Raw genomic sequence first — 20,272 nt, 5'->3', positions numbered from 1 at the left:
GCCTTTGCTTCTATAAAAGGCTGTTGATGCACATACAACTTGGTTTGATATGGAAATACCCAGGTGTTCCTCACCTTAATAAATGGAAGACAAGGAACTGAAGCTGTTCAGTAATCACAAGGAAATGTATTAGACACTACAGTTGATATGTATAACTATGTTATATATGTGTGTACATATATATACACACAGGGGGCTCCCCTGGTGGCTCAGGCAGTAAAAAAAAATTCCCCTGCAATGCAGCAGATGTTGGTTCCATCTCTGGGTTGGGAAGATCCCCCGGAGGAGGGAATGGCAATCTTCCTCCAGGGGACATGACAAAGAGTCAGACATAACTGAGCAACTGACACTTTCACTTTTCATATATATACGTGTATGTGTGTGTATATATGTATATGGTAGTGTGCAACTCTGTGATCCTGTGGACTGAAGCCCACCAGGCTCCTCTGTCCACAGAATTCTCCAGGCAAGAATACTGGAGTGGTTACCTTTACCTCCTCCAGCAGATCTTCCTGACCCAAGGAATCGAATTCAGGTCTCCTGCATTGCTGTCTGAGCCGCCTGGGAAGTGACATATATACACACACAGACACAGTTATATATGTAACACACTACAGTGTATGTGTATGTATATATATATATATGTGTGTATGTATATATACATATATGGTATAGGAACAGGAATGGAAAGAGACAAGAAAGCCAGACAGAGGCCAAGGGAAGAGGGACAGATGGTACATGGAGCTCAAACCCCTGGAAAATGAGCCTTTAGTAATCATGCTCCACACAGAATAAGAGCAGGCTGTGACCAACAGAAACATAGGCTTTTGTGTGGTAACATTCTCACCTCAGAGGCCTTTATGACTTCGTCAAAGTCTCATGAGGTCGTAATGCATTTTCACACGACAGAACAGTAGAAGGAAGGGGCTTTCAGGTCTCTGCTGACGCAGCGAGCCATGTGTCTAGAAGCCCTGTGTGTCTAGGAGGCTCTTGGTAAAGGCTTGCTGAATGAGTGAATAAATAAATGGATTTACATTATATTAAGAGGGAAGGGTTTGCCTGCACGTTTCATGTGTAAAGACAAGCACATGGATCCTTTAGAGAAGAAAACATTACTTGTGGTTGGGTTGTGATTTATTGATCAGGTTCTTATGTTGCTAGTCCATTAATTACAGCACCAAACTTTTTCCTCCAAAGGGCAAAACAGATGATGAAGGGCAAATTAATTATGAGAGAAAAGGAGAAATTTATAAAGACCTTGTCACACTTTTAAAAGAAAAATCAGCAATATTTTCAGAAAATATGTCTAAACAGGTAAGTTTTACAGTCTCTTTTGAACTTTTATATCATCATAGTTTTTGGCTGCAACTTTCTATAGTAGAAAAAATTGGAGACTAATGCTGCCTTGTTTTGGATAGTACTTTCAATTATTGGAGTGTTTTCCACAATATAGTATAAAGTAATACATGTTGTAAATGTAGCAATTTAAGAATGTTTCTGGTTTTCTTTAGGTGACAGGAATGATATTTCAAAGTGATTTCTAAATAGGACTTTTTCATTTTCCATTTTGAATTAATTACACTGAGAAGAAAGGACTCAGTCCTGGTAATGAAGCCTTCATGTTTTGATTATTTTCATCCTTTCTGGGAATCCTATGATTACTACCTAATTGGATTGCCTTGATAAGTGTGTCAACTACATGTGCATAAGAACAGTGTTTATGTCTCCCATGGTTTATAGAATAGTGCTGAACAAAGAAATCAGTCAATGTGATATTTTGTGAAATAAAATTTTGGTTAAAGCTGATGTAGGCAGAACACAAAATTCTAAGAATACTAACATGATCCACTTATGTTCTGGGCTGATTCTCAGGCTGATGGCAGCTCTATAGACTCCCTGGCAAGAGCTCATTGATCAGGTTCATTGTGTTTCTGCTGCCCCTGCTTCTGCTCTGTTTTCTTGCCAGACTGTTGTTATTCAGCATGGCTCCTTGTCATCATTTCATGAATTCTTTTTGTTTGCTGGTCTTTGATCACCTGTTTCGTGGACTTCAGTTTTCCATTGTTGTTGTTGTTATTGTCATAAAACACATATATATGTAAAATACAAAATGTGCCATGTTAACCATTTTAAGTGTACCATCCAGTGGCATGAAGTACGTTCACAAAGCTGTGCAACTGTTACTACTATTTCCAAATCATCTTCATCATCTGAAACTAAGCAACAACTCCATTAAGCAGTAACTCTTCCTTCCTTCTCCCTCTCAGTTCAGTCAGTTCAGTCACTCAGTCGTGTCTGACTCTTTGCAACCCCATGAATTGCAGCACGCCAGGCCTCCCTGTCCATCACCAACTCCCGGAGTTCACCCAAACCCAAGTCCATCAAGTTGGTGATGCCATCCAGCTATCTCATCCTCGGTCGTCCCCTTCTCCTCCTGCCCCCAATCCCTCCTAGGATCAGAGTCTTTTCCAATGAGTTAACTCTTCGTATGAGGTGGCCAAAGTACTGGAGTTTCAGCTTTAGCATCATTCCTTCCAAAGAACACCTAGGACTCATCTCCTTTAGAATGGACTGGTTGGATCTCCTTGCTGTCCATGGGACTCTCAAGAGTCTTCTCCAACACCACAGTTCAAAAACATCAATTTTTTGGCACTCAGCTTTCTTCACAGTCCAGCTCTCACATCCATACATGACCACTGGGAAAACCACAGCCTTGACTGCTGCTGCTGCTGCTAAGTCACTTCAGTCGTGTCTGACTCTGTGCGATCCCACAGACGGCAGCCCACCAGGCTCCCCCGTCCCTGGGATCTCCAGGCAAGAACACTGGAGTGGGTTGCCATTTCCTTCTCCAATGCATGAAAGTGAAACTGAAGTTGCTCAGTCGTATCTGATTCTTAGCGACCCCATGGACTGCAGCCTACCAGGCTCCTCCGTCCATGGGATTTTCCAGGCAAGAGTACTGGAGTGGGGTGCCGTTGCCTTCTCTTAGCCTTGACTAGACGAACCTTTGTTGGCAAAGTAATGTCTCTGCTTTTTAATATGCTATCTAGGTTGGCCATGACTTTCCTTCCAAGGAGTAAGCGTCTTTTAATTTCATGGCTGCAATCACCATCTGCAGTGATTTTGGAGCCCCCCAAAATAAAGTCAGCCACTGCTTCCATTGCTTCCCCATCTATTTCCCGTGAAGTGGTGGGACCAGATGCCATGATCTTCGTTTTCTGAATGTTGAGCTTTAAGCCAACTTTTTCACTCTCCTCTCTCACTTTCATCAAGAGGCTTTTTAGTTCCTCTTCACTAGCTCTTGGTAAATTCTAACCTACTTTCTGTGTCTATGCATTTACATATTCTACATATTTCATATAAGTGGAATCACACAATATTTGTCCTTTTGTGTTTAGTATATTTCACATACCATAATGTTTTCAAGGTTCATCTGTGACGTGCCTGTATCTGAACGTCATTCGTTTTAATGGCTGGATGACATTCCATTTATGTATGTACCAAAGTTTGTTTCTCTGTTCATCTTTTGATGGACACTGGGTTTTCCACCTTTGGTTGTTGTGAAAAATACTATGAATATTGGTGTACAAGTATCTCTTTGAGTCCCTGTTTTCAGTTCTTTTGGGTGTACACATCAGGGTTGATTTTCTGGCTCATATGGTAATTATGTTTAACTTTTAGAGGAAACACCAAGTTGTTTTCACATCAGCGGAATCATTTTACATTCCCAATAGCAGTGTATGAAGATTCCAGCTTCTTTACATCCTCACCAACACCTGATCTTTTCTCTGTATTTGTGTTTACTATAGATATCCTAGTAAGTGTGAACATGGTGTATCCCATTGTGGCTTTGATTTGCATTTCCTTAATAATTAGTGGTGTTGAGCATATTTTCATGTGCTTATTAGTGATTTGTATATCTTATTTGAAGAGATGTCTGTTCAAATCCTTTGTCCATTTTATAAAATTAAATTGTCTCATTTTTGAGCTAGAGTTCTTTATATATTGTGGATATTCTTTATTAGAAGGTTTACAAATGTTTTCCCTTTTTCTGTGGGTTATCTTATCTTGATAGTGCCCTTTGGTATACAAACATTTTAAATTTTGATAAAGTCTAATTTATATTTTTTCTTTTGTTACTTGTGCTTTTGGTATCATATTTAAGGAACCATTGCTAAATCTGTCATAATGAAGATTTGCCCTTAACTTTTCTACCTTTCTACAATTTTTTGTTTCAAGTTCTCTCAAGTTGAGGTCTTTGATTCGTCTGGAGTTAGGTTTTGTGTATAGTGTTAGGGTCTACCTTCACTCCTTTGCATATGGATGTTTGGTTTTCCCAGCACCATTTGTTTCAGAGATTATCCTTCCCCCACTGAACGGTCTTGTCATCCTCATTAAAAATCAATTAACTATAAATTTCAAGGCTTATTTTTAGGCTCTCAATCCAGTCCCATTGGTCTGTATGTGTATCTGTATACCAGTCCCATACTCTTGACTATCATAGCTTTCTGTTAGTTTTGAAATCGGGAAGTATGAATCCTCAAACTTTGTCCTTGTTTTTCCAAGACTGTTTCGGTTATTTGGGGTCCCTTGACTTTCTGTGTGGATATTAGTCTTGGTTTTACTATTTCTGAGAAAAACATCATTGAGATTTTCATAGGGATTGTATTGACTCTGTAGATTGCTTTGTATAGTATTGTCATCTTAATAATATTATCTTTTAACCAACGAATGTGGAATGTTTTCCCACTTGTTTATGTCTACTTTAACTTCTTTCAGCAGTATTTTGTAGTTTTCATGTAAGTCTTTTGTCTTTTTAGTTAAGTTTATCCCTAAGTATTTTATTCTCTTTGATGCTATTGCAAATAGAGTTGCTTTCTTAATTTCCTTTTTGATTGTCCACTGCTAGCATATAGAAATACAACTGATACTTGAGTGTTAAAATCAGAAGTAATTTTTGAATGTGAAATTCAAAATTGAATCCAGCTAATTTGCCAAATTAAAAATTCAGTTTCTTTTGAATCTTTAGGTTTTTCTACATATAAGATCATGTCATCTGTGAACAGAGGTAGTTTACATTTTCTTTTCCCATTTGGATGTTTTAAATTTCTTTTTCTTACCAAATTCCATGGCTAGAACTCCCAGAACTATGCTGAATAGAAGTGGCAAAAGTAGATTCCTTGTCTTACTCCTGATCTTAGGGGAAATGCTTTCAGGCTTTTGCTATTGAATATGATGTTAGTTGTGGGCTTTCCATATATGGCCTTTATCGTCTCATCAGTTTTCTTTTTCTTGGTGTACCCCATCATTTTGGTAGTGCTTCCTGAGTAAAAGAGGCACATAGGAGGAGAAAAATTGAGGGTTAGCATGTTTGAAAATATCTTTATTCTTTTCTCTTAGTTGTTGTTTCTATAATGACAGTTTCAAAATAATTTTTTTCTTAGAATTTTAAAGGCATTTTCCTATGTGACCTGTTTGTTTTGGCTTTTCTCATATAATGAGCCTTTAAGATTTTCTCTTATTCCTGATGTTCTGTAATTTTCATGATGATATGGTTGGTGCTGGTTTCTGTTTGTTTTTCATTAATGATGACATATGTCTTTTAGAACTGGAAAATATTTTTGTATTACATCTTTAATCATGTTTTTCCCTCTCTGTTCTCTTTGTTCTCTTTTTGAGATTCTAGTTGGATTTGGGGCCTCTGAGGTTGATCTTCTGATTTTCTTTTCTCTCGTACACCCCACCCCACTTTCTGGAAATACACCTTTACTTTGTCTTCCAAACATTGTGTAAATCTTTAAAATTTAAGCTTTCATATTTTTAATGTTTTGTTTGGGGTGTTTATATTTTTTCAGACCATATTCTTTCATTTCTCTTGGGTAAAACTTAGGACTGAAATGGCAAGGTTATGTGGTGGTTATACGTTTAACTTTTTAAACAGTTGGTAAACTGCTTGCCAAAGCGATTGTAACATTTTCCATCCACTCTGTGCACCAGACTGACAGCTGTGCTGCATACTTGTCAATGAGTGGTACTGCCATTCCTTTATTTTAGACTTTCTCTAATGGGTGTGTACCACTATCTCACTGAATTTTAATTGACACTTCTTGAATGCATCTTCTTATATGCTTATTGAATGTGATTCATATATCTTAAGTGGTAAAGTGTATATTCAGATCTTTTGCCCATTTCTTTTTTTTTAATTTATTATTTAGTTGTGAGATATATACCTACCTACCTACATACATATACACATACATATAAGCTTATATTTTCTTTCAGAGAGAGGATTCATAAAATATTTCCTCCCAGGTGGTGGCTTGTCATTTTATTCTCCAAAAAGTCTTTCAAAGAACAAATGTCCTCAATTTTGATGAAGTCCAACTTACTTACTAATTTTTTAGAGTGTTGTATCTAACAAAGCTTTACCAAATCCAGTGTCACAAAGATTTTTTCCAGTGTTTTTTTTCTAAAAGTTTTTAAATGTTAGGTTTTATATCCAGGTGTATGATCCAGTTTAATATATGTTTTGTACGTGCTGTGAGGTATGGATCAGAGTTCATTTTTTTCTTCTGCATGCAGACACCTAATTGTTCCAGCATCATTTGTTGGAAAAGAATTGTCCTTTCTTTGCCCAGTTATCCGTCTGTATGGGTGTATTTCCACTCCACTTACTTTGCTGACTAAGGTCCGTCTAGTCAAGGCTATGGTTTTTCCTGTGGTCATGTATGGATGTGAGAGTTGGATTGTGAGGAAGGCTGAGCGCTGAAGAATTGATGCTTTTGAACTATGGTGTTGGAGAAGACTCTTGAGGGTCCCTTGGTCTGCAAGGAGATCCAACCAGTCCATTCTAAAGGAGATCAACCCTGGGATTTCTTTGGAAGGAATGATGCTAAAGCTGAAGCTCCAGTACTTTGGCCACCTCATGCGAAGAGTTGACTCATTGGAAAAGACTCTGATGCTGGGAGAGATTGGGGGCAGGAGGAGAAGGGGAAGACAGAGGATGAGATGGCTGGATGGCATCACGGACTCTATGGACGTGAGTCTGAGTGAACTCCGGGAGATGGTGATGGACAGGGAGGCCTGGCATGCTGCAATTCATGGGGTCGCAGAGAGTCGGACACGACTGAGCGACTGAACTGAACTGATCTGTTTATTTTTATATCAGAGCCACACTGTCTTGGTTACTGTAGTCAGTCAGTCTTGGTTCAGGTATTGTCGGTCCTCCAGTGTGGCTGCTGTTCTTCAGAGTTGCCAGCTATTATGTATCTTCTGCATGTCCATTCCAATTTTATAGTCAGCTTGTCAGTTTTTTCATAAAAACCCTGAAGGATTTATCAATGATACTGTATTGAATCTATAGATCAATTTAAGAACTGACATCTTAACAGTATTGGAGTTTCCAGGTCATGGAACTCAGTGTTTCTCCTGTTCAATGTTACTCAGCATGTCTCTCCATCTTATTCAGTTTCTCTCAGCACTGTTTTATAACTTACAACACACGTCTTACACATCTCTCGTGAAACATCTGTAAATATTTCCTATTTCAGGGCTATTGTTAAACAATAGTTTTAAGGTTTCAATTTCTGGTTATTTGTTGCTACTATATAAAATGCACTTTGGTATATTGATTTCATATCCTGAAACCTTGCTAAAGTCAGTTAATAGTTTTGTCTGGTTTGTAGATTCTGAGGGGTTTTCTACATAGATGATCATATTGTCTCTGAATAAAGATCATTTTACTGCTTCCTTTCCAATTTCCATCATTTTATTTCTTTTTCTTTCCTTAATGCACTAGCTGGAACCTCCAGTACAGAACTGAGTAGACGTGGTTGCTTGTTTCTTGTGGTAAAGGGAAAACTTTCAGTTTCTAATTATCGTCACCTGTCAGCTTTTCATAGACGAAATTTATAAGGTTGAGGAAGTTCCCCTCTATCAAAGTTGTTGAGAACTTTATTAGGATTGGATGTTGGATTTTATCAAATGATATTTCTGTACCTATTGCATTAGTCATTTTATTTTTTAGTTTAACTTGGTTAATTATATTGATTTTTGAAAGAGAAACCAGCCTTACATTTCTGGGACTACATTTGTGCAGGGTGTATTATCCTTTTTATTTATTTATTTAAAATTTTAAATTTGCTAACATTTTATTAAGAAGTTTTGCATCTGTTTAGGATTATCAATGTGTGGATTATCAATGGTAGATTTCTTTTCTTCAATATCTTTGTCTGGTTTTAGTATCAGATTAATACTGGCCTTATAGAATGAGTTGGAAGACTTTATCTCCCATTCAGTTTTCTGGAAGAGTGCTTAGAATTGGTGTCCTGTCTTAACTGTTTGTAGAATTCACCAGCGAAGCCATCTGCGCCTGGAGTGTTCACTGTGGGGAGATTTCTAACTACAAATTCAATGTACTTACTAGTTATAGGGCCTTTCAGGTTATGTTTCTTCTTGAGGGTGCTTGCTAGGTTGTTTTTAAAGGAATGTGTATCCCTTTTGTCTAAAGTTGTTGAACTGATTGGTGTAAACTTGTTTATAGTATTCTTTTGTTAACCTTTTAACAACCGTAGAAGCTGTAACTATTGTTACCTGTCTCGTGCCTGATATTAATCATTGTGTTTTATTTTTTTCTTGATCCATCTGGCTAGAAGTCCATCATTTTACTCAAGTCTCTCAAAGAAGTCGCTTTTGGTTTCATTTACTCTTCTCTAGTTTTTTTTTAAACCATGCATTTAATCTAGTCATACTTGCATTGAAAGGAATTTTGGTGATTTCGGATATGGCCAATATTAAGATAAAGAATTCTCTTCAGTCTACATTCATCTATAGAGAAGCTATTTGGTTTTTGGACACACATTCAGACGTTTTGTCTCTCAGACACAGTGAGCACCTCTCTCAGGCATGGCAGTGGTAAGATGTTGGGAACACTCCACTTTCCTGCTCTCAGCAAAGCTTTGACACTTCAGAGATGTGTCTGTTTCTATATCCTTCTGCCTGTTTTGAGTTTATATTGCTCTTCTTTTTCTAGTTTCTTAGGGTAACAGCTTAAAGTCTTGATTTGAGAGCTTTCTTCCTTTCTTCCTTTCTACTCTCTAGTTGCTTTGTGAGGGCTTTGCATTGCGGTGGTTTCCGTTGTTGAACCCTAGAATGCTGGCTCAGTAGTTGTGGCACATGGGCTTAGTTGCCATGCAGCATGTGGGATCTTCCTGGACCAGGAATTGAACCCATGTCCCTGCATTGACAGGTGGATTCTTAACAACTGGATCACTAGAGAAGTCCCTAGATTATTTACTTTTACTTATTGATATTAGGGCTTAAGTCTACCAGGGCTTAAGTATTAGTCTACCAGGGCTTAAGTCTATTAGGGCTTAAGTATTTAGTGCTGTAAATTTTCCTTGAAGAACTTCCTACCTGTCACACATTTTGGTGTTTTATTCTCATCGTTTTCATTTTCCTTCAGTTTTTGTATTAAAAAAAATTCCCTTAAGTCAACTATACCTTATATATATATTTTATTTCCTTGAGGCTTCCTCTTTGACTCAGGATTATTTAGAAGTTTGTTACTTAGTGTTAGATTTTCCCTTTACATGATTCATTATTAGTTTGATTCCACTGTATTCAGAGAACAAATTCTGAACAACTTTATAAATTTGGTTTTTGGTGTGGTTGAATTCTTCATATCCTTGCTGATTTTCTATCATTTTTGAGAGGGATTTAAAATCCTCCAACTATAATTGTAGATTTGTCTGTTTCTCCTCTTAGTTCTGTTTTTGTATATGCAGTTCTGTATACACATTTAGGATTACATTTTTTTGATTGACTATTTTATCATTATGTCATGTCCCTTTCTGTCTTTGGTGATTTTCTTTTTTTCTGGAGGCTAATCTACTATTGATATAGGTACTCCTGCTTTCTTTTAACTAATGTTTGCGTGGTATATCTTTTCCCCTTCTTTTACTTTCAAGCTACCTATATCATTATATTTGAAGTGAGTTTCTTGTGAATAACATATAGGTGAGTCATTTTTAAAATCTACTTTCTGAAATGCTGTATATTGATGTATCATATCCATGGTGTGTTTAGATCATTTACTTAAAAAAACTATTTATTTTCATTCATTGTTTCATTTTTGACTGTGATGGGTTTTTATTGCTGAGCTCAGGCTTTCTCTAGTTTCTGTGAGTAGGGGCTACTCTCTATTTGCTGTGTGAGGGCTTCACATTGTGGTGGTTTCCGTTGTTGAACCCTAGAATGCTGGCTCAGTAGTTGTGGCACATGGGCTTAGTTGCCGTGCAGCATGTGGGATCTTCCTGGACCAGGAATTGAACCTGTGTCCCTGCATTGACAGGTGGCTTCTTAACAACTGGATCACTAGAGAAGTCCTTAGATTATTTACTTTTACTTATTGATATTAGGGCTTAAGTCTGCCAGCTTAGTTTTATTTTCTGTTTTTTCCTTCTGTTTTCTGTTTTGTTTATCTTTTTCTTTTTCCTGGTCTTCTTTGGCTTGAGCGTTTTTTTAAAATACCATTTTGATTTTTCCATAGTATTTAGGTATATCTATTTGTGTAGAGTTTTTGGTGGTTGTTGTAGATATTTGTGTTATATATAATTTGTCATAATATACTGGTTTGATATTTTACCATCTGAGTAAAGTATAGAAATCATGTCTTCCTTTAAGTCCCTATACCCTCTCTCATTTATATTTGTCTTTATTTCCTTCACATTGATAAACTGTATTAGACAATGTTATAATTTGTGCTTCAACCATCAAACATCATTTAGAAAACTCAAGAGGAGGATGAAAGTCTTGAGTTGGTGATGGACAGGGAGGCCTGGCGTGCCGCGATTCATGGGGTCGCAAAGAGTTGGACACGACTGAGCGACTGAACTGAACTGAATGCTTTTATTCTTTCTCTGATTCTTTCCTTCCTTTCTGGTGTTGCCAACTTCCTTATTTTATCATCTCCTTTCTGTTTAAGAACTTCTTATTCTTTGGAGGTAGGTCTGTTGGTGACAAATTCTCTTTGTTTTCCTTTATTTGAGAACATCTTGAATCCCCCTTTATTCCTAATGAATATTTCCACTGTATATAGTATTCTGTGTTGATAGTTCTTTATTTTCAGCACTTGGAAAATGTTTCCAGTCTTTCTGGCCTCCATGTTTTCTAATGAGAAATCTGCTTTTATTTTAATTGTTTCTGTCTTATAGGTAAAATATTTTTTCTCTCTCATTGCTGTTACTTTTCCTTGATTTTGGTTTTATGGAGTTAGGTTTTTATGTCTCTTGATAAGAATTTCTTTGGGTTTATTCTGTTTAGGTTTGCTCAACTTCTTGAATCTTACATTTATGTCTTTTTCCAAGTTTGGGAAAACTTCTGACATTCTTAGAGTCTGACCTTATTTCTCCTCTCCTTCTGGTGCTCTGATAACATGAATGTTGGATTTTTTTCTACTGTCCCACAGATCTTGAGGCTCTGTTTATTTTTTTTTTCCAATGTATTTTCTCTTTGTGGTTCAAACTGAGTAATTTCTATTGTTTGTCCTCAAGATCACGGGTTCTTTCTTCTCCATCCTGTTGCCGAACTATCCAGGGAGTTATTTTGGTTTGTAAATTTAAATTTCAAAATTTCTATTTGGTTCTTCTTTATATCATCTATTTATTTGTTGAAACTTTCTAATTTTTCATTTGTTTCAAGTCTTATTATTGATTGTTGAACCATTTTTATGATGGCTACTTTAAAATCTTACTCCAAACATCTGTTTGCGATTATTCCATCATCTATTTTATCTTGGTATAAGCATCAATTATTCATCATCCTTTCTCATTCAGGTTGTGACATTTCCTTGTTCTTGGTATGATGAGTGATCTTTTTGAAACTGTGTCTTGGACATTTTTGGATTATATTACGAAACTTTGGATTTCATGGAAGTCTTTTGTTTTAGCAGGATTTCTCTAAGTGTAGGTCTCATGGTGTAGGTCTGGGGTACTGCAAAGTGCATGTAAAAATCCAAGTTCCTCGCTTAGACTCCATTGAGAACCCTACTCCAGTAGTGTAGGGTGCCTCAAGACCACTGGGCAGTGAGTAGAAGTTTGGTCTCCCCACTGCGTCTCTGCTTACACTCACCTGACCAGGAGCACATGCTTCCCGTGGGGGCTCAACTTACACTGTGGGAAATGAGTCCATTCCTGCTTGGAGGTGGTGATTTTACTGCATCTCTTGAGATGATCACATAATTTTTCTTCTTTAGTCTGTTGATATGGTCATTGATTTTTGAATGTTGAACTAATATTGAATCCCAGGATAATTCTGACTTGGTCATGATCTCTTACCCTGTTCAGCATTGTTAAATGTAATTTGATAATATTTTACCGAGGATTTTTGTATCTATAGTCATGAAGGCTATGGCTTAGTAGTTATCTTTTTAATGTCTTTGTCTGGTTTTTGTATCTGGGTAATGTGGCTGCAAATGAATTTGGAAGTATTCACTACTTTTCTTCTTTCTGGAATTCTTCATATAGATTGAGTCTTATTTCTTTGTTAATGTTTGGTAGAGTTTACCAAGGAAGCCATCTCTACTTGAAGGTTTCTTTGTTGAAAGGGTTTATGTTCAGAATTTTATTTCTTTAATAGATACAGAACTATTCATATTTCTTTCTCTTGCTAAGCTTTGGTGGTTCATAGCTTTCAATGAATTTGTACATTTTGTCTAAGTTACCTAATGTATTGACATCAAATACTACTCCACTATTATCTTCTGATGTCTAGAGGATTTGCTTTCTGAAGGATCCCTGTTTCATGCCTAATATTGGTCATTTATATCTTTTCTTTGTTCTTAACTCATCTGGAAAGAAGTGATCAATTTTACTGGTCATTTCAAAGAACAATTATTTGTTTCATTGATTTTCTTTATTGTTTTCTATTTTATTTTATTTCTGCTCTTATAATTTTATTTCTTGGCCGCTCTCTTTAAGCTTAATTTGCTCTTATTTAATTTCTTGAGTTGGAAGCTTAGGAATTGGTTTGAGACCTATATTTTTTAATATGAAATTTTATGCTATGAGTTTCTTTATCAGCACCATATGAACTGTCTCCCAGAGACTCTGATATGTTTTCATGCAAATCAATATATCTGAAGATTTTCCACATGTCTTTTTACGAGTTTCTAGCTTATGTCCATTTTATTAAGAGAAAGTGTTTTATATGATTTCAGTTCTTTTAAATTTGTGGATGTTTGTTTTATGGCTTACAATTTGGTCAGTTTGGTGAATTTTTCCTTGTGCTTTTGAGAAGAATGTGTATTCTGCTGTTGTGTGTGGTGTGTTCCATAAATGTCAGTTACATTCAGGTAGTTGATAGTTTTCCTCAGGTCTTTTATATTCTTATTAAGTTTTGTTTTGCTCAGTTTGTTGATTTCTGAGAGGGGAGTTTTGAAGTTTCCTAATTGTGGATTTATCTGTTTTTCCTGTTCTATTTCTGCTTTGTCTTTTGAAATTCTATTGTGAACATAATTAGAATTGGGTGGTAATTGGCTCTGTCATTATGTGTCTCTCTCTTTACCTCTGATAATATTATTTGTTTTGAAGTCCCTTTTTGTCTGACGTTAATATAGGCATTTCTGCTTTGATCACTGATTTCATAGAATATTTTTCTTCAGCCTTTTACTTATAATGTATTTATATCTTTATATATAAAGTGGTTTCTTTTAGACTACAAATAATTAGGTTTTTCTTTTACGTCCAATCTGATGATTTCTTTTAATTGAAGTCTTTAAATCACTTTCATTTAAAGTTCCTACTGGTAGAGTTAAATTAAATTTACTATTTTGCTATTTGCTTTTATTAGTGCCATTTATTCTTTGTCTCCTTTTTTTCTTCCCCCTTTGGATTAATTGAACTTATAGAAATGATTCCATTTTGTTTATGGTATTAGTTCATCAGTTATGCTACTTTTTAAAAGTATCTCACTTGGGCATATATGTGTCTTATTTATAGAGTGTGCCTTTGAACAATACTGTACAGTTTTACCACTGGTCTAAGAACCTTACAAGTGGCTTCAAATGCCACTCCCAGTCCTTTGTACTATTGTAGTCATGAATTTTACTTCCAACATGCTAGTAATCCCTCACCACAAAGAGTCTTTTATATTTATTTTTATCATTTCAGCATTATTTTATATAGATCTATGTTCTGTCTAGTATGAGATTCCTTCAGACAGAAGAGCTCCATGAATAATTTTTATCCTAGGTCTTTCTGATAGTGAATTCTCTCAGCTTTTCTTCATCTGTGAATGTCTATTTTATCCTTATTTTCAAAAGATTTTTTTTCCTCTGCATAGAATTTTGAGTTGAGAGGATGTGAATTTTTTTCCTTTTCATCACCTTAACTGTATCCCTCCCTTGTCTTCTGGATTGCATTGTCTCTGATGAGAAGTGTGTTTTAATTGTTATGTTTTTTCCTCTGTCTATAAAGTGTCTTCAGTTTCTGGCTACCTGCAAGATGATCTCTTTATCCTTGGTCTCAGCAATTTGACTAAGATGCATCTCAGCCTTTATAGGGTTTGAGTATAATTTTTTTCAGGTGGTGGTGAGGAGTGAGTCAATCCAGCAGCCCTGTTGCAGTATCTGTGTGGGCTGCATAAGAGCTATGAGTTTAGGATCATCCCATTACTGTCAGCCTAACTCCAGTAGAGGGCTTAGTCTTGAAGTTGCCCAGATTCAATTTGTGTTGCTAAGCAACACAAGTTAGAGCATCTTGAGACATCTTAAATTTATCACTAGGGTGGCGAATTTTCAGATCGCATGAGATAATTCAGAAGTGGTATCATTATAAAAATATGCTTTTTTTCCTTTTTTTATTAATTGAAGGAAATTAAATTCAGTGAACAACCACAAAAGGATCAGCCTAACGAGGCACCTAAGGAGGAAGTGGCCATTACACATAAAACTAGTATTACTTCCCGCAAGAGTACACAGGAGAAGAACCGAATTAATCTGGGAAGGAGTCAACTGACCAAGAGATTGGAGCCAAGTTTAAACTGGAGGACCAGTGTCAGTTCCAAAGAGTAGGTAGATATTAACATAATGGGTTTTCTGATACATACTTTCCTACCACATGTTTATCTAACTTTTCACATAACTTTATTTCATTGAAGGAAAATACAGAGTATATACATACACCTCCCTCCAAAGTAATTACAGGTTGGTTCCCTTTTCCCCTCTTCATGTTCCAAGCAGAAAGATTTGACATCAAACTGGGTTTGTGTACAGAGGACCACAGAAGGAGAGCACAATTCACTTTCATGTGCTTCGTGAGTCAGGGCAAATAACAAATGAAAATGATGATAAAACACATGGAGGAATCTCATGGAGGAATGTAAACATTGTGATAGGGACCTGATTAAGTAGTGTTAAATTATGTGATTAAATATAAAATCAGGAGGCAGTCCTGACCACTTTCTCCCCAACAAATTCATTGAAAGATCATTTGAACACTGAGAAAATTCCACAAAACAGCTTCTGAATGCTGGTGGAGGACATCAGGCACCCGGAAAGGCAGTCCATTGTCTTCAAAAGGAGGTAGGATAAAATATAAAAGACAAAAAGAGAGACAAAAGAGTTAGGGACAGAGACCCGTCCTGGGGAGGGAGTCGCGAAGAAGGAGAAGTATCCAAACACCAGGAAACCCTCTCACCGGCAGGTCTAAGGGGAGTTTTGGAATCTCAGAGGGGAACATAACTGGGAGGAAAAAATAAATAAAACCCACAGATTACGTGCCTAACTACAACTCCCGGCAGGGAAGTAGCCCAGATGCTCACATCTGCCACCAGCAAGCTGGGACTGAACAGGGAGGTGCAGGCTGCATTGCTTAGGTTAAGGACCAGGCCTGAATGCCCTGAGGGCAATCTGAGGGAGCTAACATGAGATAGCAACCCAAACTGTGGGATAGACAGAGAGAAAAAAAAAAAAAAAACAAGTGAGAGAGAGAACTTTCCCACGAAAAGCTCTAACCTAAGGCACTGCCAGGCTGCTCACAGAACAAAGGACTGAGTGAATACCAGAGGAGAGCTAGCCAGCTGCAGATCAGCCCATCTCACACCAGAGGCAGAGAGGCAGGTGGGCAGTAGCCAGAGCCAGCGAGGGGCAATCTCTGCCCCAGAGATGGCATTCTCTGAGCAGCCTCCCAGTTGCTAACCAAGTCTTCCTGAGTTCTTGGACTGTTGACATCCACCAGGAAGGTTGCAGCCAGTGATCAGCTCCCTAAAGGAGACACGGCACACCTGAGATGGTGCTCCTGCTGCACATCCAGGAAACAGAACAGCTGGGACAGGGGAGGAGATAAGACACACTGCCTCACCTGGGGAGAGTGCACTTGCCAAGGACTTTTTTACCTGAGCTGCTTGGACCTGGGAAGAGCACAAAACACAGGCCCAACTGAGTCTGTACCTTTGTGGAGTACCCTAGAACCTGAACCTGAGTGGCTTAGACCTGGGAAGTGCATGCAACCCAGGGCCCGCTTTAGACAGTTCCCCTGCAGAGCAACCTGGAGCTTGAGCAGTGTAGACTGCAAAGGCACACATGCCGTGAATGGGGGCCAACCCAGTGTGGCCCAGACACTGCAAGTGCTCCCTACACACGCTAGTGATATTTGTTTGCAGTGTTCCTCCCTCCCCACAGCACAACTGAACAAGTGCCTCTGTGTGTCAGGGCAGAAATTAGACACTGAAGAGACTTGCAAACAGAAGAAGCCAAAATAAACAGAGGGAAGTGACAGGTGCAACAGACTGAAACCCTATAGTTAGCACCTACTACATTGGAAGGGGCCTATAGGCCTTGAAAAGAAGTATAAGCTGGAACAAGGAACTATCTGAAACTGAACTGACCCCATACTACCCACAATAGCTCTAGAGAAATTCCTAGATATATTTTACTATTATCACTTTTAAATTAATTTTTTTAAATTTTTAAGCCTTTTATTACTCCTTTAATTTTCACTTTTATAACCTATTACCTTGACAAAAAAGACCGTATTTTTAAAGCAAATTTCATATATATTTAAAATTATTTTTGTGATTTTGTTTTGTTTTTTTACTATTGTATTTTTAAGAGTCTAACCTCTACACTAGATTTTTAATCTTTGCTTTTTGGTATTTGTACCTTTAAGAATCCAATCTTCAGTACTCATTTTTACTTAGGTGTATGATTACTGGCTTGATTGCCCTCTCCCCCTGACTTTGCTTTTTCTCCCCCAGGTCACCTCTATATCCTCCCTCCCCTTTCTCTTCTCTACCCAGTGCTGTGAATCTCTTTGGGTATTCCAGGCTATGGAGAACACTTAGGGAACTGATTACTGTCTAGATCTGTCTCTGTCCCTTTGACTCCCACTCTTCTCCTCCTGATCATCTCTCCTTCTCCCTCTTCTCTTCTCTATGTAACTCTGTGAACCTCTCTGGATATTCCAGCCTGTGGAGAGCACATAGGGAATTGATTACTGGCTACATTGCTCTCTCCCCTTTTGATTCCTCCTCTTTTCCTCCTAGTCACCTCTATCTCCCTCCTCCCTCTTCTCTTCTGTATGTAACTCTGCAAACCTCTCTGGGTGTCCCTCACTGTGGAGAATCTTTTCTCCATTAATCTAGATGTTTTATCATTGGTGTGGTATGATGGAGAAATCTTGAGGCTACTGTAAGAATAAGACTTAAAACCAGAGGCAGGAGGCTTAAATCCAAAACTTGATAACACCAGAAAACTCCTGACTCCAGGGAACATTAATTGACAAGAGCTCATCCAAAAGCCTCCATACCTACACTGAAACCAAGCTCCACCCAAGAGCCAACAAGTTCCAGAGCAAGACATACCATGCTAATTCTCCAGCAACGCAGGAACATAGCCCTGAACATTAATACACAGGCTGCCCAAAGTCACATCAAACCCATAGACACCTCCAAACTCACGACTGGACACTTCATTGCACTCCAGAAAGAAGAAATCCAGCTCCACCCACCAGAACACTGATGCAAGCTTCCCTAACCAGGAAACCTTGACAAGCCACTCATCCAATCCCACCCACAGGGAGGAACCTCCACAATAAAGAGGAACCACAAACTTCTAGGATACAGAAAGGCCACCCCAAACACAGCAATCTAAATAAGATGAAAGACAGAGAAATATTCAGCAGTCAAGAAACACAATAAATGCCCACCAAACCAAACCAAAGAGGAGAAGATAGGGAGTCTACCTGAAAAAGAATTCAGAATAATGATAGTAAAAATGATCCAAAATTTTGAAAACAAAATGGAGTTACAGATAAATAGTCTGGAAACAAGGATTGAGAAGATGCAAGAAAAGTTTAACAAGGACATAGAAGAAATAAAAATGAGTCAATCAATAATGAATAATGCAATAACTGAGATAAAAAATACTCTCAAGGGAACCAGCAGTAGAATAACTGAGGGCAGAAGATAGGATAAGTAAGATGGAAGATAGAATGGTGGAAATAAATGAAGCAGAGAGGAAAAAAGAGAAAAAGAATTAAAAGAAATGACCACCTCAGAGACCTCTGAGACAATGTCAAACACCCCAACATTCGAATCATGAGTCCCAGAAGAACACAAAAAGAAAGTGCTGGGGTCCAGCCCCAGCAGGATCCAGGGGTACCCTCAGGATGGACAGCATCAGCAAGGGGGGAAGGGAGAGAGGAAAGAATCAGTTCAGTTCAATTCAGTTGAGTCGCTCAGTCATGTCTGACTCTTTGCGACCCCATGAATCGCAGCACGCCAGGCCTCCCTGTCCATCACCAACTCCCGGAGTTCACTCGACTCACATCCATCGAGTCAGTGATGCCATCCAGCCATCTCATCCTCTGTCATCCCCTTCTCCTCCTGCCCCCAATCCCTCCCAGCATCAGAGTCTTTTCCAATGAGTCAACTCTTTGCATGAGGTGGCCAAAGTATTGGAGTTTCAGCTTTAGCATCATTCCTTCCAAAGAAATCCCAGGGCTGATCTCCTTCAGAATGGACAAAAGAATAGAGGCTAATATTCCTTGGTTTATGCAGAAAGCCAATAAAGCCCCAGACAAGGGACTTGCTCTGTTCACAGAGGCCACAGACACCCTCTCACTGGAGTGAAGATGCAGAGCGCCTTCTAGCCAGAATGAAGATGCAGAGTGCCTTCTCGATTGGGTCTTAGAAACCCAGGCAGGAAAGTGAACGCAGAGAGCCCCTGTGCTCCAAGGGATCAGCCTGAAAAAGAGAGGGAGGGAGAGAGAGAAAAAGAGAGGGAGAGAAAGAAAGAATGATTAACACGGGGAGACCAAGCTTCGGTGACCGAGGCCCGTAACTTTATTTTCAACAGGAACTTTTATACCCTGATTTGTACATAGAGGGAAATGAAAGATGCAAAGTCATACAGAGTCAGCCCAAATGTTACATCTGTTTTGTCTTTATTGAAACCAGGATTTTTTCTGCATATATTTCCCATAAACAATGTTGTGTACATTATCTTCTGGCCTTGGAGGCCTGTGAACGTTTTATGGCCCTCTTTTGATAAAAGCTGCTCAACCATAAAACTTATTTTCCCTTGAAATGTTTTTTTCTTTATATTTCTAATCTGTGTCAGCCTCAGAAGTGCTAAACAGAGTTACATTCTCACGGAGCAAAGGTGCAGTGAGTTACAACAAAGAAAGAACCAATTAGCTCAAAGGTCTGATGTGGTTAATTCCAAGGCTACTGCTTGTTTTTCTTAAATTCCAACTACGTTAACTATTGCACTTCCAGGTGCACAGTGGATAAGAGATATGGGAACTTGGCAGCAAGCATTGGCTCAACAATGAAATCCTACAGCAGCACTATTCTAATATTTTTAACTCTGAAAGGCTCTATATTTTTAGAATGTTTTAAGCTTCCTGTGCCTCTCGCAGTTGGGAGGCTGTGAACAATCACATGTGTAGCTGCAAGAGTCTGGATAAACCTGCCAAGCAAGCTAGAAAGCCATCAGAGGGGGTTTGAATTGAAATATTCCTTTCATGCCCAAGGGACTTATTAGCTATAGCCCTAAGTTGATTTTCTCCAGAGAAAGGTGGTCAGGGATAGCCCCCTGTTAATGTCAGAAGAGTTGGTGAAAGCCATAAAATAGTAAGACAGATTCTGGTTTTGAGGGTAGATGCTTGAGCAGGTCTAGGGGGTCCCTTGAGTCCTGATCACCTTGCTCGTCAAGTCTCTTCCACATGACCTTGTCATGGGTGGGATCTCCCGTGCTGGCTCCCGGCAAGAA

At 38.3% G+C, this 20,272-nt stretch overlaps 1 protein-coding gene across 3 annotated transcripts in view; it reads left to right on the top strand.

Annotated features, from left to right (window-relative positions):
- Window positions 1-20,272, top strand: part of ODAD2 (outer dynein arm docking complex subunit 2) — a 162,122-nt gene that overhangs the window by 16,319 nt on the left and 125,531 nt on the right. For all 3 annotated transcript variants that reach the window (XM_040248019.1, XM_040248017.1, XM_040248018.1), the window contains 2 exons: window positions 1,198-1,314; window positions 14,870-15,066. In XM_040248019.1, the coding sequence (XP_040103953.1) occupies window positions 1,198-1,314; window positions 14,870-15,066 (314 nt within the window). The remainder of the gene's footprint in view (window positions 1-1,197; window positions 1,315-14,869; window positions 15,067-20,272) is intronic.

The sequence above is a fragment of the Oryx dammah genome, unplaced genomic scaffold (assembly GCF_014754425.2).
Source record: "Oryx dammah isolate SB20612 unplaced genomic scaffold, SCBI_Odam_1.1 HiC_scaffold_10, whole genome shotgun sequence".
NCBI classification, from domain to species: domain Eukaryota; kingdom Metazoa; phylum Chordata; class Mammalia; order Artiodactyla; family Bovidae; genus Oryx; species Oryx dammah.
Note: the sequence above shows the minus strand (reverse complement) of the source record. Positions and strands in the feature narration are given on the sequence as shown.